A 25379-nucleotide genomic window follows, 5' to 3' on the forward strand; every position below is an offset into this window, starting at 1 on the left:
AACTGAGTCCCCAATGAACCCACCTCAGGACTAAGATGTGGTAGATTACAAAGTCTAGGGACTGGCCCCAGAGTTATGGGAAGAAGGAGGGATGCTGAGATCCATGTCCTTCCTCTATTCTCCTGGGTTCGCCCTGAACCCTACCATCTTAGCCTGTGACAGACAGGAAGTGGAAGCAGAGCCTGGACAACTCCAATAATGCCAAGAAATGTGCCCACAGGTATTTTGTGAGTTTTGTCCTTCAGTTCCAGTTCCACAAAGCCTTATGTGCTGAGGCGGGCTATACCGAGCCCCTGCACTATTGTGACATCTATCAATCTCAACAGGCTGGTGCCAAACTCAGGTAAGCTTTGAAGGGGGGAAAAGTCATGGAAGGGAAGAGGGAGGATAAAGTAGATAGCATACTCTATACAAGTGGAAAGAGGAATGGCAGATTATGCCATATATGTGGGGAGCCAACCTCTCTTCCCTGTAGTCTACCATTAGAGCTGTAAGGAGACTGACATAACCAGTGTAAGGGGAAAAGAATAAGCATTTATATAGTGCTTATTTGGTGCCGGGCACTGTGCTGAGCCTATTACAAATGCTGTCTTATTTGGATTCTCATAACAACCCTATGAGGTAGGGCTATTATTATCTCCATTTTACAGTTGAGGAAACTGAGGAAAACAGAACTTGTGACTTGCCCAGGGTTACATAGCTAGTGTCAGATTTGAACTTGGTTCTTCCTGACTCCAGGCCCAGGACTCTATCCCCTACACTTCTTAGCTGTGCAGCTGTTATTGGCTGTGGCAGGTTAACTTGCCATTCCCAATTTTCTTCATCCCTTAAATTAAAGAACCCATGGATTTCCATGGTTCTCCTGGTCTGATTTACACAGGAGCAGCCAGAAATGTAGAGAACCCCAATTTGAGAGACAAGGCAGATAGACTCTGTCAGATATCTCTCCTGATCCCCCTGTGCCTACTGCAGGGAGGTGCTGCAGGCAGGTGCTTCTCGGCGTTGGCAGGAGGTGCTTAAGGAGATGACAGGCTCAGAGACCCTGGATGCAGGACCGCTTCTTGAATACTTCGAACCCCTCACTGATTGGCTGAAGCAACAGAACCAGATCAATGGCGAGGTCCTGGGCTGGCCTGATTTTGAGTGGCGTCCACCAGTGCCAGATGGCTATCCAGAGGGCATTGGTAATATCTGCAGGAGAAAACAGAGCCAGATCCCACATTCCTGGTGCTAGAGCTCACTTCATTTCTGTGTTAGCTTTATGTCACTCCTGTAATTAGAGAGTCAGAAGGTAGGTGAGGTCTCCCATCTCACACACTTCAGACAACTCTGTGAGCCCATCAGAAGTGACTCTGGGATTGGAAGATGCCTCACCAGCCTCTTATACCTTGGAACTACTTCATAAGTTCAAAAATCCTTTCAGATTCCAAGCTGATCCATAGGTTCTGAGTTCTTAATGCCTAACCTCTGTGAGGTTGAACTATGAGCTATGTTTTGATTGGCTGGGATGTTGGGTTCCTTGGCTCTGGTGATCATGGGTCAAGGTTGGGTGCTTCAGGAAATGCTCCCATTCCTTTATTGTGGGCAGATCTTATGGCTTCTCAGTTTGGGAAAAACTCAGAGCCAGGGCGGAGGTCAGGCTTAGAGAAAAGGGAAGGGAGAAGGGAGGGAAATCAATCAGTCTATCAAATGAGCATTTATTGTTTGTTATGCATGCCAGGCACCCATGCTAAGCACTACGGTTTCAAAGACAAAGAGGAAAGGAAATGGGAAGAAACAAGATGAGAAAAGGGTGGGGAAAGGAATGAGAAGATAGGGAGAGGCGAAGAGTCTGGGTTGGAGAAGAAAGAAGAAGGCTGCCTTGAACCAGGTTTATGTCTTTCCCCTTCCTCCCTTCAACAGACAACCTGACTGATGAAGCAGAGGCTGAGAAGTTTCTTGAGGAGTATGACCGGTTGGGGCTCGTCATAACGAATGCATATGTAGAGGCCAACTGGGCTTACAACACAAACATCACTGAAGAAAATAGCAAGATTATGGTATAGTCCCCCACAGGTTCCTCTCCTACTAGCCCCATCTCTGGAGCTGCCTCCATTCTTGAATTTGTCTAAGAAAAAGCTTCATTCTATCTCTCGTGGTCCCTCTTCTCCCCCTTTCTTTTCTGTCTTTGGTCCCACCCTTAATGCCTAAGAACAGGAAGGGAAACTGCTTAGTCTGGTGGGAGAGAGAGGTATAGTAGTTGAGGCCCTCATCCTTATCCCACCTTCATAATAAGGATAGATAGAGCTATAGTAAAGCATTACTAATTCAAAGTAAAGAGGATCAGTAAAGGAAGAATAGCCAGAATTCACAAAAATTTTAAATTACAGAATTTTTTTTTTAAATCAAATGCAGTTTTGTTCAAGTCAGGGTGAGTTATTTTCCTCCCTTAATGGGTAGCACTTAAGTCTTTAGGGATGCCTCATCAAACCCTCCCAAGCCACAAAGGCTTCTGGCGTTAGTCTAGCAGCAGACAATGCTAGCTATCCAGGGGTGTGCTGGCAAATGCTTAACAATCAATTCTCCAAAAGAGTGAAAGGGAAAAGAAAAAAAAACCCATTCTTGCAACACATTTTTTAGATTAATCTATATTATTAATATTTTCTCTATCATTTTAAGTCCAGATAATCAAAAATAAATAAATAAGTCAAGCCCTAATTGACAGCATTTGCGAATTTCCAAAGTACAAATGCTCACACTGAAAATTTAACAATTGGGTAACTAGAGTTAACTGGCTCCAGCACACTCCTGTTGCCATCCAAGGACCAGCTGTTGTAAGTTCTGAGAAACTTATCTCCTAGAGGGTTAGTCACCAGATGGTGAATCATTTTGGCCATACCGACTCATGAAAACTAGAGTGAGACAGACATAGAACATTTGTGATCTATTTTCAGGGGTAGGGATGGGGAGAGGAAGTGGAGAAGGATCTTTACCAATAATATATGAATCCTGATAATGTTGAAAGAAGTAGGATAATGATGGGGACTAGCTCACAATAGTATGGCAAGCTCCCAGGTAGGGAAACTCTACTAGGGCAGAGGTGTCAAGCGTGCAGCCCACAATATTCTTGAGTTCTGCCCAAGCCTGATCAATGTGTCATTGGGAAATATTTAATAAAATAAAAAACAACAAAATATAGATATTATATTTTAAACCCAAATCAATATGCAGTCCCCAGGGATCCTTATGTATGTATTAATGACCTTAATTTCTATTTGAGTTTAACACCATAGGCCTACAATGCGGAGAGATGATTTGGTCAAGGTCACAAAGGCAATGCATGTCAAGGGCAGGGCTTGAACCTAGATCTTACTGTCTCACACTAACTATCTTTAGGTTAAAAAAAATCCTTTGCAATTAATACACGAATTACTTTCATGTTGCTAAACTTACAAGTGCTATATAAATGCTGATGGTTATTATTTGTGTGAAAATGATGCTACCAAACTCAATTTAAAGTTTTATTCAAGCAAATTTAAAATCTATAGAAATGATTTGTTTGCCAATACTCTGAAGCAAGTTAAATTTTCTGATCTTGACCTTCCTTGTGTCTATTTTCCTAACCTAGATCATGTAGAGTTAGATTTTAGTCCAGCACGCCAAATGCTAATTACACTTCTAAAGTTGGGCTTCCCAATTCTGTCTCTGTCAACACTTAATTTTCTTAAGAGTTAGCATGGCATTTGCCCAGTAAAGACATGTGTGCCACACCCTAGAGGCTCCCTGTGTGCTCTTGGGCAAGTCATTTCTCTCTTGGTTTCACATACTTCCTCTAGGTTCTAGTCCAATTTCAAATGCAAAACTGTTTGATGATTCCCAAGATCCTGAACATCCGTCCTTTAGTGATTGGTAGCAAATTGGACTAGTCCTTCCTTCCAGCTCTGCCACAAATGATTTTTGTATTGTTACCTAAAATTCCAAGTTCTTTATTTTTATTTTTTTTTTTGGCTAGGCAATGGGGTTAAGTGACTTGCCCAGAGTCACACAACTAGTAAGTGTTATGTGTCTGAGGCTGGATCTGAACTGAGGTCCTCCTGAATACAGGGCCGGTGCTCTATCCACTGTGCCACCTAGCTGCCCCTCCAAGTTCTTTATAAAACTGGGGCAGGTGGTAAGGCCCTGTGGACGAAGATTTGGCTTCAAAGTGAGAAGGAATCCAGGATCAAGCCTTGCCTCTGATACACGCTGACTATGTGATCCTGGGCAAGAAATTTAACTTCCTGGTACTCTAAGATTATAAATTGCAGAGAATGTGGTGACTTACATGGCAGAGGGGAGTTTCCTCACCTGAGAGTTCCCTATGTCAGTGAAATCACAAGTGCAGTCCTTATTCATGTGAATCAAATTTAAAGCTAGAAGAAACCTTAGAGGTCACCTAGGCCAACCCCCTCATTTTTATAGATAAAGACACTAAATTCCATAGAGGTTCCAAGGTCACAAAGGTAGTGAGCAGCAGAATTAAGATTCATACCTAAGTCCGCAGACTCCCCATCCAGTGTCTTCTCCACTGTACCATAAGCTTTGAACAAATGAAGGTAGCAAATTTGCCAATATGTTCCTTCAGGGGCTGACCCTAAGCCTCCACACTCAGGTTCCATCTATAGGTCTTGAGAAGAGAGATGGCCTGTGTATTGGAACGAGCAGTTTGGGGATCTGTGTATGGAGAGTACAGTTCCCTGCCCTAGGGTCTACTTTCAGAGCTATAACTAGAGTAGTACAACCAATGCAGCTGGATGAAGCGCCTTTGGTTTGCTATCCCTGATTTCCTGCTTCCCCAAGAGAGCCCTATCCTAATCCAAAGGTTGGGACCAGAGGTGGGAATGAATTGTAGGACCTAAGACTTCTTTGCCTTTTGTGGATTGGGTCATTGGGATAGCCTTGCCCTTATGATTCTGCCCTCTTAGTTGGAAAAGAACCTGGAATTGTCTTCTCACACACTACAATATGGTACTCGTGCCCGCCAGTTTGACACCAGCAGTTTCCAGAAGTCATCTGTGAAACGGCTCCTGGAAAAGCTTAAAGACCTCGGTCGGGCAGCCCTGCCCCCTGCGGATTTGGATAAGGTATGGTTATGGCTCAAGATAAGGGGGCCCCCGTTGTTTGGGAGAATCCCAATAGAGAACAACAGATTAGGAGGGAGGAAGAGTTGCCTAGAGAGATAAGAGCTGAAAAGGGTTAAAGGTCTCTAAAGAGGAAAAGGCAGTACCATGGCACTTACATTGCCCTCCCTTTGCTGCTTTGCTAGTACAATAACATACTGTTGAAGATGGAATCAGCTTACAGTACAGCCAAAGTGTGCCAACAAAATGGTTCCTGTCTACCCCTGGATCCTGGTGAGTATGGATGTGTGTGTTTTTTTTTCTTTTCTTTCTTTTTTTTTTTAGGCAATTGAGGTTAAGTGACTTGCCCAGGGTCACACAGCTAGTAAGTGTCAAGTGTTTGGTCTGAGGTCGGATTTGAACTCAGGTCCTCCTGACTTCAGGGTGGATGCTCTATCCACTGTGCCACCTAGCTTCCCCTGGATGTGTCTTTCTTAAGGAAACAGGGGTGGAGGAAGTGAAGAGGAACAGGTAAGGCTAGCTGTGGTGGAAATAGAGCCATGAGGGTTCTTCCCTTATTCTACTCATCAGGTCCTGAAGTTTGGTGTGGTGGTGGATTACTCTTGTCTTGTCCCCTAGTTTTGTATGGTGGAAAGTGTGCTGGGCTTGGATTGGAGTGCCATCTTTTATACTTGTGAGCTGGGCAAGTCACTTGAACCTAAGTCATCTGTAAAATGGGGATAATGATCCTTGCATCAAGTTGTTAAGAGGAAAGTGGTTTTTTTTGGGGGGGGGGGCTAGGCAATGGGGTTAAATAACTTGCTCAAGGTCAGACAGCTAGTAAATATCAAGTATCTGATGCCAGATTTGAACTCAGGTCCTCCTGACTCCCCCAAGAGGAAAGTGTTTTGCAAACTCTAAAGCACTCCTTTGAGATCTTTATCCCTACAGGCAGCTAGGTTGCACAGTGGATAGAGCACCGGATTCAGGAGGACCTGAGTTCAAATCCAACCTCAGACACATAACACTAGCTGTGTGACCTTGGGCAAGTCACTTAACCCCATTACCTAGCCAAAAAAAAAGATCTTCATCCCTGGTCCTTTTCCTGACTACATCACCAAGGCCAGAGTCTACCTTACCTGAACTTGATTCATCACCTTGCCTTGGATCCAAACCTTTTCTTCATTCCCACTCTCAGTATTCAGATATTCTAGGCCTATTGAGTTTCCTAATTAAGACTTCACTGGCTGTTCCTGCAGAGAGTATGTCTTGTTTATATTTGGCTCAGCCCATCTCTTCCCCCTTTCTTCCTTTCTTGCCCAAAAGGCTTTTCCCATCCACCTCTAATTGCAAATCCATTCAGTCCCTCTTCTTCCAAGAAGCTTCCATGGATGGTAGACTTGAGGAGACATTCCTCCCTGTTCAGTCCTTGTCCTTAGTGGCCTTTACTGCCCAGTATCTCCATCAGAATAATAGTGAATAGGAATGGAGGAAAGAGGAAACAAACACAGAAGACAAAAAGTCCTCTTCCTCCCCTCCTCTACCCTGGATGAGGCTAGGCATATGAGTGTATATGTTTGTGCATGGGAGAAGGTGTGAGTGTATACACAGGATAGAATATATGAAAGGAGGGTAACATCCAGAAATCATGAATCCATGATTCTGCTGTATTTGCCATTAATCATGCCCCATTTTAAGTGTTTCATCCTATCTGGGCTATCAAAAGGATGTGGAAAAACCTGGAGAAGGTCCAGAGAAGGAAGAGTAAGAGCAAAGGATGGAAACTGGGTCCTATGGGGAAAAGCTTATTGGCATAATGAGAATAGCTCACATCTCTGACCTATGTTTCAAAGTTTACAAAACATTTTGCTTATCGCAACCCTAAAAGCCATGTGGCATAAGTAGAAAGGAAGGAAGGAAACAAGCATTTGTTAAACATCTACTGTGTGCCAGGCACTGTGCTAAGTGCTTTACAAATATCTCATTTGATCCTCACAGAATCCTGGGAGGTAGGTATTATTATGATCACCATTCTACAATTGGGGAAACTGAGACAGAAGTGAAGTGATTTGCCCAGGGTATTGTCTTGATCAGAGTACCTAAGTCTTTCACACTTGATCATCCTTACAATATTGCTGTTACTATGTATGGTATTCCCCTGGTTATGCTCATTTCATTTTGCATCAGTTCATATAAGTCTTCCCAGGTTTTTTCTGAAACCATCCTGCTCATCATTTCTTATAGCAGAATATGCCACACAATTCCCCATTATTCAGCCAATTCCCCAATTGATGGGCATTCTCTCAGTTTTCCAATTCTTTAGCACCACAGAAAAGAGCTGCTATAAATATTTTTATACACATTCATTCTTTTCCCTTTTCTTTGTTCTCTTTGTCTATCCAATATATATTGTCTAGCCACCTACGTGGTATTATATCAGTTTTAGAGTTGAAAAACTAAGGCAGATGGTCACGTGGCTAGTGAGTGTCAGAGCTGGGAGAAAGGTACTATTATTATTACCCTATTTTACAGTTAAGAAAACTAAGGCAAACGGAAGTTAAGTGACTTGCTGAAGGAGACACACTTAGTAAATGTTAGAGGATGATTTTGAACTCAAGTCTTCCTAGCTCCAGGCCCACTGCTCTATCCATTACAACACCTACGACACCTAGCTGCACAAGTCATCCACTTGAGTTTGAGAGGTAAAGTTTGTAAGGGTAGGAGTAGGATCAGGGCCTTGTGGGAACATTTCAGATTTGGAGCCATTGGTGTGGGGAATGTGATTAGGGATCAACAAGGATAGAATAAAAGGATTGCCGAAGAGTTGGGGAGGGGAAAGGGGAAGCCAGATAAGATCATGCAGCATAAATTTCTAATGAGTGAAATCAGTGTGGTTTTGCAATTTCCAGTAACACTCAGCTCAGACAGTACCATCTTAGCTTCAGTTGTTACTTTAGGTTTTTCCAATGATCTTCACATCTATCATATTTGAATGTCCCAGTGCTAGGAGGTAGGTAACCTGGGCATTTTGGTAGATCCCCATTTTACAGATGAGGAAAATCTCATGGAGGTGAAATGTCTGACCTGAGATAATGCAGTGAATTAATGGAAGAGCCAGGGCTAAAATCCATTGTTCCATACTGCCTCTCCAATCCATTCCTATATGACCCCATTAAGGTCCATTCTAGCTCTGAGATTGTGGAGTGTGTGTGTGTGTGTGTGTGTGTGTGTGTGTGTGTGTGTGTGTGTGTGGTGTACAGTTGGGGACCTTCAATTTATATTAAATGCACTCAGATTTGACGGAGTTGATGGCCTCATCTCGGAACTATGACAACCTACTCTGGGCATGGAAGGGTTGGAGGGATAAGGCAGGACGCGCTGTCCTTCCCAACTTCCCGGAGTATGTGGAGCTTAGCAACAAGGCTGCCCAGCTCAATGGTGAGTATACCCCTATTCTCCTCATCCCTCCTGGTACCCTAGTCTGCAGACTGCCCTAGGAACCCACAGACCTCACAGTTTATCCTCTGAGGCCCTGACTTTGGGGGAGGAACACAGACTTGAGGACAGGTCCCATGAGTGAGAGGGGCTGGGGAGCCAATGCTACATGATCAGAGGAATCAGTAAGAGTTGGGTCTCATTCTCACCTGTGCCCCAGGCTATGCTGATTCTGGAGCCTACTGGAGAGCCTGGTATGAAACACCTTCCCTGGAGCAGGACCTGGAGAAAATCTACCTGGAACTGCAGCCCCTCTACCTGAACCTCCATGCCTATGTCCGTCGTGCCCTGTACCGTCACTATGGAGCAGACTACATCAACCTTCAAGGGCCCATTCCTGCTCATCTGTTAGGTGAGAAGGAGATGAAGGACTGAGGCCAAGGGATAGTGGCAGGGAGGGGGTGGATGAAAGCTGGATGGTAAAGGTGGACCTGGGAGATACAGGGTTAGGTCCAGGGAATAGGAAAGGGACCTGGGGCTAGGGATGAAGAACAGGCAGAATGGGACCAGAGAGATATAAGGAACCTTTGATGAGGGCACCAAGACAAGTGTTAGAATAGATGGTGGAGGAAAGTGTGAGTGCAGGTGGTAGGGAGGAGAGGGGCTGCCATAAGAGGGAAGTGTGGACTCTTTTGACCAGGAAACATTTCCATGGTTAGGAGAATTGGAAAGCTTGAGACTATAGGTTATGTTGCCAAGGCTGCTGTATCACTAGTGGCCTGACTCGCACTCAGGCCAGCCCTCCCCTTTTGAGTGTTACAGTGATGGCTTTAAGCACACAGGAGAGATGGAGGGAGAGGCAGGACACAATAACAATAACCCACACTTTTATGGCACTTTATGACTTATACAGGTGCTTTTCCCCATAGGCCTATGAGGTTAGGTCATGCCAGCATTATCATCTCATGTTATAGGTGAGAAAGCTGAGTCTCAGAGTGTTTAAGGAACCTGTCCCTGTCAAGGAAGGAAAGAAACCCAAGTTTTCTAGCTTCAAGGCCAAAAGTCTTTCCTACTCTGGTGGCACAGTGCATAGAGAACTGGGCTTGGAATCAGGAAGGCTCATTTTCACTAGTTCAAATCTGGCTTCAGATGTGATTAGCTGTGTCACCTTGTTTGCCTTGGTTTCCTCATCTCTAAAATGAACTGGAGAAGGAAATGACAAACCATCCCAGTATCTTTACCAAGAAAACCCCAAATGGGGTCATGAAGAGTCAGACACAACTGAAATGAATGAACAATATACTGCCATATAAGAAAAAGGAAAAAAAAAAATCCGACTTTGCAGACAGCTCTCACAGAATTCCCTGCTCAGTTTATATAAGCCTTTCAAATCTATAAGGATTTTTTAATCTAAAGCATAGACCCTTTAGGCAGTCTAATGAAGCCAATAAACCCCACCTAAAATGTTTTTAAAGGCATAAAATTTTATATGTACATATACACATATGTATATATACCCACATATATATGATTATAAAGAAAGCCAATTATATTGCAATACAGTTATCATAATACTTTTTTTAAAGGTTCATGGACCCCATGTTAAGAACCCAAACCTAGAATCATGTTTTATAGAATAAGATGTGTTAAGATATGTGTGTGTCTATGTAAGACACCTATGTCCACTAGAGTTGTTTAAATGAGTTTGAGTCCTGGCTATGACAGAATCATAGCTAGTAACTATGAGCTTGGCCAATACATTTAACCTTACGGAGCCTCAGTTTACTCATCTCTAAAATGGGATGATAATGCTCCCCAGGTTGGTAAACCCTAAAGCACAATAGATGGGGCAAGGAGGAGTAACTCCCTGAAAGCCCAAGTTCTTCCTTGCTTAGTCTGACTTGTCTTTTCCCATTAGTTACCAATCTTCTCTCTCACTTTATGTTCTTCAGCATCAGATCAGTCTGTCTCCTTTGTTCTAATTTGAATCCCAGAACCATCTCATCTCTCCTGAAGGGGCCCCACCCCTGTGTGCTCATAGCCACAGTTAGCTGCTTGCTAGTTGTGCACAGATGAGAAAACAAGTCACATGAACATAGGAGATTTAAGGCATAAGTAGATTCTGTTCTCAGGATGGTCAGAAGGTCCAGGGGACTCAGCCTTTATCCCTGGGACTGGGAAGAAAGCAACCCTGTACTTAGTATTATTAGTATTAACAATCATCAATATTTAATCATTCTTAATATTTTAATTATTATTAATGTCTCACACTTATGTAGTGATTTAAAGTTTACAAAGTACTTTCCTCATGAAAACACTGGGGGTAGGGTAACATAAATATTCCTATCAAATAAGGACACAGCTAATGAGTGTTGGAGATAGCACAAACTCCCCTGACTTGAACACTTTCTTTTCTCTTTCTCTCTTTTTCTTTTTAGAATTTGAGTTTTAATTGGTTCTACTTTTTTACTATTTATAGGGTTTTTTAAAATTCATGTCTAATTCTCTCTCTTTTTAGAATGTGAGTTTTTAATTGGTTTTACTTTTGCTATTTATAAGGTTCTACAATTATTATCAATACCATTTGTTTTTACTTTACCTTCATTTCTGAATATATCCCACAGCCCTCTTTTATCAAGAGCTATCCCCTGTAACAAAGATAAAAATGGGGGAAGAAAACCCCAACACTTCAACTATATCTGACAATATTCAATATTCCATATCCATTCTACCTCTGCAAAGAAGGAAGGGAGCCAACACTCCTTCTGAACTTATTCCAGGATGGTTCTCTCCTCTTGGGTATTAATAAATGTCTGTGTTTAACCTCTTTGTCTCTCTTTTCTTTTCCTCTGAACCTTCCTCCAGGCAATATGTGGGCTCAGAGCTGGTCCAACATCTATGAGTTGGTGGTGCCTTTCCCTTCTGCCCACCAGGTGGATGCCACTCCGGCTATGAAAAGCCAGGTCAGTGATCAGTCTGCCCTGCTCTCTGCTCCTTGCACAGCCCTTCCTCCCCCAATCTTGCGTCTTCTGACGTTCTTCCAGTCTTGATTCCATGATGCTCGGTGAGCAGGAGGAGAGGAGGGATCCAGTTCTCTGCTGCTTAAAGGGGTTCTTTCCCACACTGCACCCCTTTCACTACCCTGCACCCTAAACTTTGTCTCTTGGCCAGTGTGCATTTAGGGTTGGAGTTGGGACCTTGGGCAAATCACTTGCCTTCTCTGGGACTCAGTTAACTTATGAGGGGGTTGGACTTTGACAACTATTGAAGTACCTTCTGGTTCTCCAGCTATGATCCTATGATTCTTTGGTCTTTTGCCTTAAGGGCTGGACCCCACGGAGGATGTTTGAAGAGGCAGATAAATTCTTCCAGTCCCTGGGTCTGCTGCCCTTGACCCCTGAGTTCTGGAACAAGTCAATGCTGGAAAAGCCAAACGATGGGCGAGAAGTCGTGTGCCATGCTTCTGCCTGGGATTTCTACAATGGCAAAGACTTCAGGTGGGGCAGAAAGTGGTGATGTTCCTTCAGGTGCCTTTGGAGAAGGGGAAAGGAGCCTAGAGAAAGTGGTGATAGTCCCACTTCCCCCCCACCCCCAATCAAGAATAAGGAGAAAACCTGGCTGGTTAGTTCTGAAGGTTAGGACAATGTGAACTCAGCTCTTCTTGACTCTAGGCTTAGTGCTCCATCTACTGCAGTACCTAGCTGTCAAGGTTCTAATACTAATAATACTAAGTACAGGGTTGCTTTCTTTCCAGTCCCAGGGATGAAGGCTGAGTCCCCTGGACCTTCTGACCACCCTGAGAACAGAATCTACTTAGGCCTCACTCTGTGAAATCTCCTACGTTCATGTGACTTGTTATCTCATCTGTGCACAACTGATGGTTTGATCAACGTGTTAGGGAACACAACATTCATTAAATATCTACTGTGTGCCAGGAGCTGTGCTAAGTACTTTACAAAGATCTCATTTGATATTCACAATAACCCTGGGAGGTAGGTGCTGTTATGATTCTTATTTTATAGTTGAAGAAATGGAGAAAAGCAGTGTTGGTTAAGTGACTTGCCCAGGGCGCAGACAATAGATATCTGAGGCTAGTTTGGAACTCAGGTCTTCCTGGCTCTAGGCGCTTCTGACTCTACTGTGCCAATAGTTGGCACCACTCCATTCCAGGGCTGCAAACACCATTTCTAACTCTAGACCAAGGTCTAGGCCAGCATGCAGTCACAAATACATGCTACCCGTCATTAAAAAAAGTTTTTCACAAAAAGTGTGGCATCTGGAACAAAGAGCCAACCAATAATAGGTGAGAAGTACCATATATACATATGTGTGTATACATCCCACTTTGGGAGAGCAGGAAGAAAGACCCTGGTGACTGAACAGAAAATTTAAAGAAGGAAGGTTTATGGTTAGTCTCTTGAGCCCACTACTGCAAAGGCACAGGGACTGCAGCCTCAAAGAATCGCAGTAGGGTAGATCAGGGATGCTGCAATCTATTTAATATATGGGGTGTCAGAACTGGAAGGGACCTTAAATATTATTTATAGTACAGTCCTCTCATTTTGCTGAGGTCACAGAGGTAATAAGTAGCAAAACCAGTGTGATAAGACCAATATATACCAGGGTTCCCCCTCCACATGAGTTAGGCTAGTTTTTCCCCTAAAAATCAACAAAGCTACCCTTCCCCCCCAAACACAACATGATTGGCCTAGGGGGCCAAGGCTTTCTGGTTATCTAAGGGTGTAAAAAGGGCCCTGACAACTTAATGTCCTTAACTGACCAGGAAACCCTGTCAATGTAGAGTCTGCAAGGAAACTGTCAGCAGAAAAACTGCCTAATCCTTCCCCTACCTCCCCCTTACCAGTCCCCTCTCCCAGTCAATCAAATCCCAGGAATAGCTTTTTTAAGGAAAAACTAGTCTAACCCGTGTTGGGGATGGAGGAAGGGAGAACCTTGACAGCTAGGTACTGCAGTAGATAGAGCACTAAGCCTAGAGTCAAGAAGACCTGAGTTCACATGCAGCCTCAGCTAGCTGTATGGCCCTGGGCAAGTCACTTAACTTGTCATTTAATTTGCTTCCATGTCCTCTACTGCAAAATTGGTACCATCACCTATTTGCCAGGTTTATTGGGAGGATCAAATGAGATAATATTCATAAAGCACTTGGCATGTAATAGAAGCATAACAAATGCTTGTTTCCTTCCTATCACAACCAGGATTCAAACCCTTTACAAGTCTAATCCAGAACTTGCTTGTTTGTTTTGTTTTTAATTTCATCTCTTTCTGATGTTTGTGGCTCAATATTTTTCAGAGGGATAGAGCTGGGGCTCTTTGTGTACCCTTCGTTGAATCAGGAGAGAAGATAGAAAGATACTTAGCCTCCTTATGCCAAGTTATTTTATTCTGTCTCTCCTGAGGGTAATAACTAAGGAGAAATAGACCTTGTCACACTGAAACAAGAGGGATTCAAGGGAGAATTCCCAGAGATTAGGGAGATCTCAATTAGAGAATAATAGACAACCTTCTGACTTGGGTGGCTTAAAACAGGGGTGTCAAACATCAGCCCGCAAGTAGGGCCTCAACCAAATTGAAATGTAATTGAGAAATATTTAACAAAATAGATAAAAATATAATAGGACATAGATAATGTTAATAGGTAGTTTTCTAAGTCAGGATGCATGTGGTCAAGGGATTCTTATGTACAATTAAGTGATTCCATTTCTATGTGAGTTTAATTGCACTAACATAGAGGCAGTTAATTCACTCCAGTTCCACAAAAGCCTCTTATAATGCCTAGCGTGAGCACTGTGAAAGGAGACAAAGGAAAGATGTGACGCTGCTTACCCTTTCAGGGAATTCAGTCATGTTGGAGAGACATAGCTTATACAAATAATACAATTATGAAAAAATTGAAGAGTAATATCACATATAATATTGAGTTTCATCTGATACCAAGGTGTTTCTAGAGAGAGCAAACATAGTGAAAGTGGTTAGGGGATTAGCTAATCTCTTTAGATGGTTCCAACCCTAGAATTCTCCCTCTTGTACCTTTTAATTTTCTTCCCTTGCTTTCTAATCACATTGTGTTTCTGGTATAGCAGCAGAGAAGAGAAAATCCTTTCCGTGTACAATCCAACCAGCCAACTTTGTTTGTTTGTCTGTCTGTCCCTCTTCCCGACTCCCTTGCCTAGCAAGCTCTCATCCTCTTTTCTGCCCACCTCTATTCTGTCTCTTTTGCACACAGGATCAAACAGTGCACAACAGTGAACATGGAGGACCTCATCGTCATCCACCATGAGATGGGCCATGTGCAGTATTTCATGCAGTACAAAGATCAGCCTCTGACCTTCCGAGATGGTGCCAACCCAGGTTTCCATGAGGCCATCGGAGATGTGCTGGCACTCTCTGTCTCCACCCCCAAGCACTTATACAGTATTGGTCTGCTGGATAATGAGGGCGAGGGCTATGGTAAGCTAGGGGGTGGGTATTCAGGAGTGGAATAAAAAGTCAAAGATGGGCAGCAGAAGCTTAGGGAGAGACTTGGGGGCCAGGGTACAGGGGTGGGAGCAAATATCGGGTGAACATAGGGAGCAGAATTGGGACAGGGATTAAGCAAGATCAGAAGCTGCCTATCCAATAAGGAGTGAAGGAAGATGCTTTTTAATGTCGCCTTTTAGAAATGTACATTTTTAGTACCAGAAAATCCCACTCTTCACAAATATAGGAATGATGTGTAAGTCAATCCACATGCATTACAGCAGAAGCTCAAAGCCTTCAGGAAGTGGTGACACAATTTCCAAATCTTGCCCATAGAGCACAGATTGCTGGTTCCAGTTCTGCTGGGAAGAAGGCCATTGAGAATAAATTGGAAAAACCAGAAACAGACGGGGAGAGGAGTTCCTGAACTGATTACCTCTATTCTCTTTACCAGAGAGTGAGATCAACTATTTGATGAGTGTTGCCCTGGACAAGATTGCCTTCATCCCTTTTGGTTACCTCATTGACCAGTGGCGCTGGCGGGTGTTCGATGGGAGCATCAATAAGAAAGATTACAACCAGGAGTGGTGGAGCCTCAGGTCAGCATGAGCAAGGCTCTGTTGGTACTGATGGGTGTAGGAAGTATATGAGAGGAGGTCATGGTTCAGGGACAGAACCCCTGGGTTCAGGTACCCCTGGAGGCTGGGACCTGGGCAGCCTTGTGTCGGATTCCTGACCCAACCTGAAGGACGGGGGCAGTCCCAGGTGGTAGATGTGGGATCTCAGAAGCACGAGAGATCTACCTCTAAGTCAATTTTCACTATATATACATAAGCACACACACACTCTCTTCTAAACTCACATACTTTATTTACCAAGACAACAGGATTAAACCCACTCCTGCCCTCCCTACAACTCTTTTTTTTCCTTTTCACAGGCTAAAGTACCAGGGTCTGTGTCCACCAGTACCCAGAACACAAGAAGACTTTGACCCAGGTGCCAAGTTCCATATACCTGCAAATGTGCCCTATCTCAGGTAAAGAAAGGATCAGGGGCCATCTGGGAAAAGAGGGGAACTATTAAGAGGCGTTGATGGGGAGGAGCTAATGTAAATGAGTATGTAATAAAAAGAGATGACAGTGAGGACAGCTAGGTGGTACAATGGATAGAGCACTGACCCTGGAGTCAGGAGGACCTGAATTCAAATGTGGCCTCAGACACTTGAGGAGAGAGAGAGAGACAGAGAGACAGAGAGACAGAGAGTTGATAGTGTGATAGTGCTCAAACAATCAGCAATCTACCCTCGAGGAACTTCTTTTCTACTAGGGGGATACAATACGTTTTGGAAAGCAACCACCAAGAAAGATAGGTTTGGTCTAGGCCAGAGGTTCTTAACCTTTTCTGTATCATGGATCCCTTTGGCAGTCTGAGAAAGCCTATGGGCTCCTTATCAGAAGGTTTTAAAATAAAAAAGCTAAAATACTTAGGATTACAAAGGAAGCCTGTGGACCTCCTTATCAGAATGTTATAAAATACAGGAACTAAAATACTTAGGATTACAAAGGAGACCAATTATGTTGAATCAGTTATCAAAATACTGAAAAAACAAGTTTATAGGGTCCTCCATTCCACCCCTTTAGGACATTTGGCCTAAGAAGTCACCGTGGAGTCAAGGAGCAATCAATTGTAGTAGCAATGGTAATATTGGTTGGATTATTGTTCTCATTTTCTCCTGGTCTCTGGTCTCCTGCTGAGGCTTCCAGTGCTCTGAAGAGTATAGCCAGACCCCATATCCCAGCACAGTGGGCTAGGGGGGTGCTATATTTGTCCCCCTGCTTTGGTTAAGTCCCTGATTATTGGAGTTTGTGCTGTCCAGAAACTACCCTGGTCAGAGGATTGGCAGATTTTAGGTCCAGTTTCTGGAGCTGGAACTGGTTTCCTTGGCATGGCTCCTTTCCCCACCTCTGCCAACTGCCAGCCCTTCACTAGACATCCCTGGCTGTCATCCCTAATGAGACCCCTCTCCCCACCTCTGCAGGTTTCTGGCTGTCTTTTCTTTTTGTGCAGTTCTGGACTGGATAAAGGGGTTTACTTCTATTTTAGTTTTGCTTTATTTTCAGTTTCCTTTATCATTGGATTTTATAGAGTCCTTTTTAGATATTTTCTGGCTGAATGCTGAGACTTCTTTACATTCACATCTTCATCTTAACTGAAAGCCTTTGGTTATAAGCTTGTGTTTTCTTCTATTAAATGTGTAAGGGGGAGGGGATTTGCTTTCCCCCCCCTAGCTCAGTAGATATAACAATTCATGAAGTGCATGGAATTCATATGTTAAAAAGGTGCAGAGTGCTGGTAAATCCTTTTATGAGGTGTGAATAGTTCCCTTGAGTGAATTAAAGGGAACAACCCCTTTGAGCAAACAAATTAATCATGCATCCTTGGAGACTTAAAATAGCTAAGAGCTGGGGAGTTAATAGAAGTGAAGGCTCAGGAGTACTTGGTGGAGAAGACTCCTGAAAGAAATTGGTGGGGGGGAGGAATTTCTCTCTTCTCCCCCTCCCCCATTAGCCGTGATATCCAGCAACACAGGAAGAGACGCCAGATCTGGCAGTTCTAGACTTCTTTTGGCTTGAGAGAATTCAAGGTACATTAGGAAGCAGATGCACATTCCAGACAGAGATGGTTACAGAAAGGGTGTTACTCAAGGGAGGAAGCAGCTTCAGAAACTGAGACCTCTGGAAGCAAAGAAGAGAGCCAGCTATGGAGATGAGCAGACCCTGAAAATTTGGCTAAGGAACCTCTATCGCAGAGGTGCTCCAAGCGATAGGAGCTGTATGATGATTCTGTGAAGAAAGGCCTCACAGGCCTCGCAGTAGCAGGAGTTGTGAGTTGCCATTGCCACCCATAAACCCTAGGCAAGCACTGCCTCACTACCATTCGTTGTACTCTAAATTTGATCCCAGTCTTGCCGTGATTGATGTGTGTCTATGAAGGAGAGCATGCCCTAGGTTTGTGAAGATGATATTTTGTAGATATTTTTTTCACTGTGCCATTTAGTAAACACTTTTGCTTAGAGCTAATTATATCTACTGGCTAACTGTTAATGAGAGGTACTTCAGTGGAGGCTTGTGAACTTTATAGTGTAGGAGCTGGTACTCACAGTGTACTAATAAATTCTCAAGGTAGTAAGTACCCTCTTGGGAATTATCCTAGAGGAGAGGCTATGAATATCTCTCCATATGTGTATATGTATATATGTATATACACATTTATATACATGTATATTATACGTACATATATACTATTACATATGCATATATGCTCTCCTCTCCCCTTTTAAGACTTAGTCCCTGCAGTTTATTTTAATTACACTAAACTGCTCCTGGTCTCTTCTCTCAGCTTCCTTCCCTTCTATTCTGCTTTTCAGAATTTCAAATTCTAATTTTTCCTTTGACTTCTTATAAACATGGAATAATCTTGTGCTATTTTGATCAATTCTCCTTGGAATGTGAAAGGTTTTTTGCCTTGCTACTTCCAAAATGTGTTTTTAATGTTCATCATTCTAGATCCTGATTAAAATATTTCTTGATGAATCAAACTTTAAAGTTCAGTTGGTCTTCTGTGGATTCTCTTGAGCTATACTTTGCTGTTGGCTTACAATATTTCTGGGCAATTTTTCTGTATGGTTTCTTGAAGTACTTAGGTCAGTTTTTTTCAAAGAACCTTTCTGAAAATCCTATAGTTCTTATATTATCTCTTCACACCCTATTTTCAAGTATTTTTGTAGAGTTATGTGTTAATCCAGTTCTATTATTTGTTTCATTGCTGTTATTTTGTTCCGTTCATTTTTCTTTTGCTTCTGAATTTTTCCATTCCAATTCTGTTACTCTCTTTTTCAGAGAACCTGCCATTATATGGCATATCTGTCTTGTGTTCTAAATTCTATAGGCTCTGGTTACACTTGATGTGGCTTTCTTAAGAGCTCTAATTTCTACTGTTATTTCTTTGAGATTTTTATTTAATTCTTTGTACTGTTCTTCTGAAATATTCTGGAAGTTCTTGGAGTTGCTTCATGGTGATTTCAGGGAACCTGTAAGAGTTTTGTATAATATTATCATTTTCTTGAGGGGACTGGATTTGTCCTTTGTTGCAAAGTGCTTGTTCACTGAAGTTACTATTTTCTTCAAACGTTTGTTGACTTAACCTCTCCATTTATGTTTTGTCTATCTTTCTAAATCACTCAGCTGGTTATTCTATGGTGTTATTGCTGTAAACGGGCTTATTACCACCAGTCTTTTCCCTTCTGTAGGCCCAGTATTGCTGTATCCCTATCCTAGTACTTGATGTCTGTTCCCTGTTCTCTCAGATTACTAATTTTTGAATGAAATCTGTGGCCCTCACGGGGTGACAATGACCATTTGGAATGCTACTGCAAGGAGACTCTGAGGGGCCACTCTACTCTGATTGGGTCTATTCTTCCTCTCTGAGACTTTGTTCAGTGTCTACGATGACCCCAAGAGGCTAGCCGAGAGAGCTATTTGGGGGACAGGTAGGTGGCACAGTGGATAGAGCACCGACCCTGGAGTCAGGAGGACCTGAGTTCAAATCCAGCCTCAGACCAAACACTTGACACTTACTAGCTGTGTGACCCTGGGCAAGTCACTTAACCCCAATTGCCTAAAAATTTAAAAAAAAATTTAAAAAAGAGAGAGAGAGCTATTTAGGATATTGAGGAGTGGAATATGTACAACTTGGCTTTTGTTTGCTTTTTGTGTGTTTTTAAAGTGTATACAAAACTGAGTATGCTGGTTCTTAAAGCCATTGCACTTGTCTGTTCCCCTCTAAATCTCTGATCTCTTAAATGAATTTCTTAAAAAAAAAAACAAACCTACAACTTTATTGACTTTTTTCCTTCTTTCTTTTGCATTGCTATGACTCCTCTTTTCCTTACCCCCAATTCTCCCTTCTCAAAAACAAAATACAGAAAAAGAAACAAATCCTAGAATAAGTCTACATTATCATGAAAAACAGACCCACAAATTGTCTGTGTATACCTCTAGTCCTTTACCTCTCTGTTCAGAAAACATGCTTCATCCTTTGTCCTCTGTAATTATGATTATTGATTGCATTGATCAGAGTTCTTAACTTTTTCAATGTATTTTTCTTCTACAGTATTTTTACATGGTCGTTGTACAAATTCTTCTCCTGTTTCTGCTCACTTCCCCTAGCATCAGTTCATATAAATCTTACAAGATTTCTGTGAATCTGTTCCTTTCACCAGTTATTAATGCACAATAATATTTCCCTACATTCATACAATTTGTTCAGCTATTTCCTAATCGATAAGTATCTCTTTAATTTCCAATTCTTTGCTACCACAAAAAAGTGCTATCAGGAATGTTTTCACACATCTGGATCTTTGTCCTCTTTTTTTGATCTCTTTGGTATATATGTCTGGCTGTGCTATTTTTGGGTAGAAGGGTAGGCAGACTTTAATAACTTTTGACATCGTTCCATATTGTTTTCCAGAACGGTTATACTAATTCGTAGGTTATACATTAATGTGATCTTCTATATCTAGGTCATAGCCACTTGGAGCTTAATGCTACATATGGTACAAGATGTTGGCCTAAACCTAATTTCTGCCTGAATGCTTTTCCCAGCAGTTTTTGTGGAATAGTTTGTCCTTACCATAGTAGTCACTATGTTACTATATTCATTTGATTTTAAATCTATGTTCCTAATTTGTCCAAATGAACAAATTTTCTGGGTTTTTTTAGCCAGTGCCAAATAATTTTAATCATTATTGCTTTGTAATATTATTTGAGATGTGGTATTGCTAGGCTCCGTCTTTCCAACATTTTTTTCATTATTTCCCTTGAGATTCTTGATCTTTTATTACTGCCGATGCAGTCTTACTTTTCTCTAGCTCTATGAAGTAATCCTTTGGTAGTTTGATTCATATGACACTGAATAAGTAAATTAGTTTAACTAACTTAATTTATATATCAATAAAAGTCATAATAAAATTACTAAGTTTATTGTGTTAGCATGGTTCATACATGACCAATTAATATCTCCCCCATTATTTTTTTTTATTTCTATAAAGAATGTTTTATAGTTGCATTCATGTAATTTCTGTTTGGGTCGTAGTAGGTGGACTCCCAAACATCTTGTTTAAATCTGTAGTTACTTTGAATGGAATTTCTCTTTGTATCTATTCTTGTTGGGTTTTGTTGGTAATATACAGGCAAACTGATGACTGATGTGGGTCTATTTTATATCCTGCTACTTTAGTGAAGTTCTTATTTTAATCTGTTTTAGTTGAATCTCTAGGGTTTTCTAAGTAAACCATTATATTACATCTGTAAGAAGCAACAATTTAGTTTCCTCTTTACCTATACTTATTCTCCCAATTTATTTTCCTTCTCTTATTGCTATAGTTGGCTTTTCAAGTACTGTATAAAATAATAGTAGTGATAATGGACATCGATGCTTTGTTGCTAATCTTATTGAAAAAGACTCTAGTGTCCTTTATATATGGAGACTTTATAATGTAGACTGTAGACTCCATGTAATGCTGGTTCTTAGTTTTAGATAGATACTGTTTATCACATCAAGGAAAAGTCTATTTATTCCTGTGTTTTTCAACGTTTCAATGTTTCACATGGGTATTGTGTTTTGTCATGCCTTTTCTGTATCTTTTGATATAATCGTGTGACCTTAAAATTATTTTTGTTATTAATATAGTCTGTTACATTTATAGTTTTCCCAGTATTGAACCAACACTACATACCTGTGCTCAAAATCAGAAGGCCACCTAGGGCTAATTAAAACCACTGCAAACAACTATATTTGGAGCTAAGTAGAATGAACACACACTTGTTCAAGTGGGAAGCAGTTGTATTGCCTTTCGAAGACAACAGAACCAATTTGTCAGTACCTGACCATAGTTGCTGTTGTTCTGGTTTTAAAAACATCTTTTTCAAAGTGTTTTATGCTTAAGTTGTTAAACATCACTAAATGGTTCTTCAGACTTAGACAGAACCATTTTCTTTTCTTTTTTGGGGGGGCGGGGTAAAGGGGGATTAGGTAATAGGGTTAAGTGACTTGCCCAGGGTCACACGGCTAGTAAGTGTCAAGTGTTTGAGGCCAGATTCAAACTCTGGTCTTTGTGTCTCCAGGGCGCGTGCTCTATCCACTGCGCCACCTAGCTGCCCCTAGACAGGACCATTTAAAGAGAGAAGTCTATATACATATGTCTTAAAGTGTATGTTTTTGTACACATGCCCAGAGCTACTAGCTGTGGCACTCTGGGCAAGTCACTGAAGTCAAGATCGAGGTCTGCCTCAGTTTCCTCATCTATAAAACGGGGATAATAATAACACCTACCTCCCAGGGTTGGTATGAGAATCAAATGAGATAATATTTGTAAGATGCTTTGTAAAACTTAAAAGTGCTATGTAAATGCTAGTTGCTATTATTATTATTGTTGTTCCTATTATTACAGTAATTGTAAGAAAGTAAGAGATCTAGATTCAAATCCCACCTCTGACACTTATTAGTTGTGTGACAATGGACAAGTTGCTTACTGAGCCCCAATTTTCACATCTGTAAAATCATACCTGTACTACTTACCTCATAGAATTGTTTTGAGGATCAAACAAAACATTGTATATAAAGTGCTTTGCAAACAGTAAAGGTATCCCAAAAGTCTTAGAGCAGTTTAAGCTTTAATAAGTTTTGATTAACTTTAAGCTTTAGTAAGATTAAACTGCACTAAGACTTTTGGGACACCTTATGTCAATGCCAGCTAGTAGTAATAATAGCAGTGGTAGTGGTGGTGGTGGTGAAGCCATTCCTAGGAGTTTACACAGATTTTCTTGGCCTGGTTCTAGTCTCCCCTGAGAAGCTTGGGGCGAGTCTGTTTGCTGCCAGCCACACAGGCTTGCTCTGGCATGATGATGACGGGTACCTTTAAGTGCTACTGAGCTAGAACTCAGCAGATATATACAAGGCAAGCAACAGCCTGCCTCTGCACTGCTTATTTCTCTCTTCAGTGTCCAGGGAAGCAGGGCTCAGTTTAAGCCGCCATCCAGCAGCTGGATAAAGGGAGGAGTAGCTAGCTGGCTTATGATTTCTAAAATCCCCAGTTTGATCCTTGTGCTCCTCATCCTCCTCCTCCTCCTCCTGCTGTCTGCTGCTGCAGCTCTGAGAAGGAGCTAGCTGCTGCCTTGTACCTCCCAGGATGCTCAGACCTTTCAGAACCCAAAAGGTCACCTGGACACTCCAGCTCAGGGTCCTGGTCAGCCTAAGGTTAGGAAAGAACAAATACAAAAGAGCCAGGCAGCCATGTGCTTGCTCAAAGACACCACGTGCAGGTGACTGAATGGATCCAGTTGACCCTTCCCCTGCTGGGCTGAAGGCAATCTTGTTTCACTTGCCACCCGGTATGGTAAGATCACTGGAGAGGCAGTTTGTTGCTCTTGTGTGGAATGAGTTAAGCAGGCAGACGGGGCCCCAAGGTGCCCTGAATTACAGGGATATGTAGAGAGAGAAGATCCAGGCTCATTCTCTTTCTCTAAGGGAGACCTTTGGCTGGAGCAGGAAGAGGGCTATGGCTGGGCATTCACTCTTATTTCCAAGAAGGGTATGAGGTTAGGATTATATCTACCACACATCAGATATTTACACTTTAGAGGCTTAGATTTTAGGGTTTGTATTTTGCTTTTAGGAATTAAGGATAAAAATCTACCTTCCCCGGTCCCTCTAAAGTGCTACTTTCAGCTCCCTCTAAACATTTGTTACAAAAGAGACATTCACAGAGAGCTGGCAGAACCTATTTAATAATAAACTAGCATTTATATGGCACTATAAGGTTTGCAAAGCATTTCATAAATGTTATCTCATTTGATCCTCACAACAAGTCTAAGAGATAGGTACTATTATGATCCCCATTTTTTTTAACAGATGAGGAAACTGAGGCTGAGAGATTAAGTGACTTCCTCAGGGTCATACAGTGTATTGGAGGCAGAATTTGAACTCAGGTCTTCCTGACTCCAGGTTTCACGCTATGCCACCTCTAGCTCTTTGTGTTATGCCACTTAGCTACTTTAATATAATTATAATATTATCTATTACCTATTTTGAGGCAGCTAGGCGGTGTAGTGGATATAGCGCTAGACCAAGAGTCAAGAACATCTGAGTTCAAATGTGGCCTCAGACACTTCCTAGCTATGTGACCTTGGACAAGTCACTTAACCTCTATTTGCCTCAGTTCCTAATCTGTAAAATGGGTATACACTGGAGAAGGAAATCGCAAACCGTGTCAGTATCTTTGCCAAGAAAATCCCATGGACAAAGTTCATGGGGTCAAGTAGAGTCCGACACAACTGAAGAACTGAACCTTTATCTAAGCAAACAGCAAAACAGAAATCAGGGAAATTGTACAGATTAAGGTAAATAGTAGACTATATAAGAGCAAATAGGCTCTTCTAAAGTGATGTGTTTTAGGGGGTGCTGACACAGTTAAGGGGTGCTGGGACCCCAAAATGTCAGGGTACAAGGCAGAGTTGCCTGGAATGAATTCACATACTCAAACCATCCTTTAGTCAAGTGGCAAAGTTTGTTGTGATGCCAATAGAAGTGGGCAAAGGTTCTTAGGGAACCTGTAGCCCGATAGCGGTGATGTTAAGGCTTCTATGAAAAAGGGATGGGGGGGGATTAGGGAGAGTGGTCAGCATATGCAAGTAGTCCAGATATTTTGAAAGAAGGCTCCTGCAAACTATGGATGGGAAAATACTGGAAGTTTGCAGAGATAACTTTGTTGATACCAGACATAGAAGGAAAAAAGACAATGTTTTTGTTTAACTGCCAGAGGCTGGTTCTTGGGCAGGCACCTCTGAGCCAGCTTTTATCTGAGGAATTTACAGGGTCAACTTTCTGTGCCTGTAACAAGGAGAGAATTTTCTAATGGGTGGGGGAAGGGGGACCTGGGTTACTTAGACATGGCCTTAGGGTTTTGAGGGGTCCAGGTCCCACCACTCCATCACAAAACAAAAGCAAGATAAAATCTCAGCTTCCCCAAGAATGGAATGAGTTCACTGAAGAAGTCTTTCCTAAGCAGTCCCTAGGGATATAGATGCTAGGGACTGAAGGATCTCTTGGGTGTTGGGGCAGCTTTCCCCACATGTTTATGCCTCCAAGGGCTCCAATTAGCCTTTCCAAAGTCTGTGCCTTATCTCTACATCCCTTTGCTAATCAGGATTCATGTCGCCTCACATGCCATATCCATCATCACAGGCTCAGAGGGTCTGTCACCCAGGCAGGAGTTTATGTCTCTACACACACACACACACACACACACACACACACACACACACACACACA

General features: G+C 42.1%; 1 protein-coding gene across 1 annotated transcript in view; it reads left to right on the top strand.

The window, feature by feature from the left end:
• The window catches only part of ACE (angiotensin I converting enzyme), a 169996-nt gene that overhangs the window by 90451 nt on the left and 54166 nt on the right, over nt 1-25379 (top strand). Inside the window, 12 exon segments of the mRNA XM_027872973.1 lie at nt 221-343; nt 973-1184; nt 1903-2039; nt 4944-5102; nt 5285-5372; nt 8373-8516; nt 8734-8925; nt 11379-11476; nt 11838-12010; nt 14758-14981; nt 15445-15589; nt 15928-16026. Coding sequence (XP_027728774.1) covers nt 221-343; nt 973-1184; nt 1903-2039; nt 4944-5102; nt 5285-5372; nt 8373-8516; nt 8734-8925; nt 11379-11476; nt 11838-12010; nt 14758-14981; nt 15445-15589; nt 15928-16026 — 1794 coding nt within the window.

The sequence above is a fragment of the Vombatus ursinus genome, unplaced genomic scaffold, assembly GCF_900497805.2.
Source record: "Vombatus ursinus unplaced genomic scaffold, bare-nosed wombat genome assembly UNPS02014801.1, whole genome shotgun sequence".
Taxonomy (NCBI): Eukaryota; Metazoa; Chordata; class Mammalia; order Diprotodontia; family Vombatidae; genus Vombatus; species Vombatus ursinus.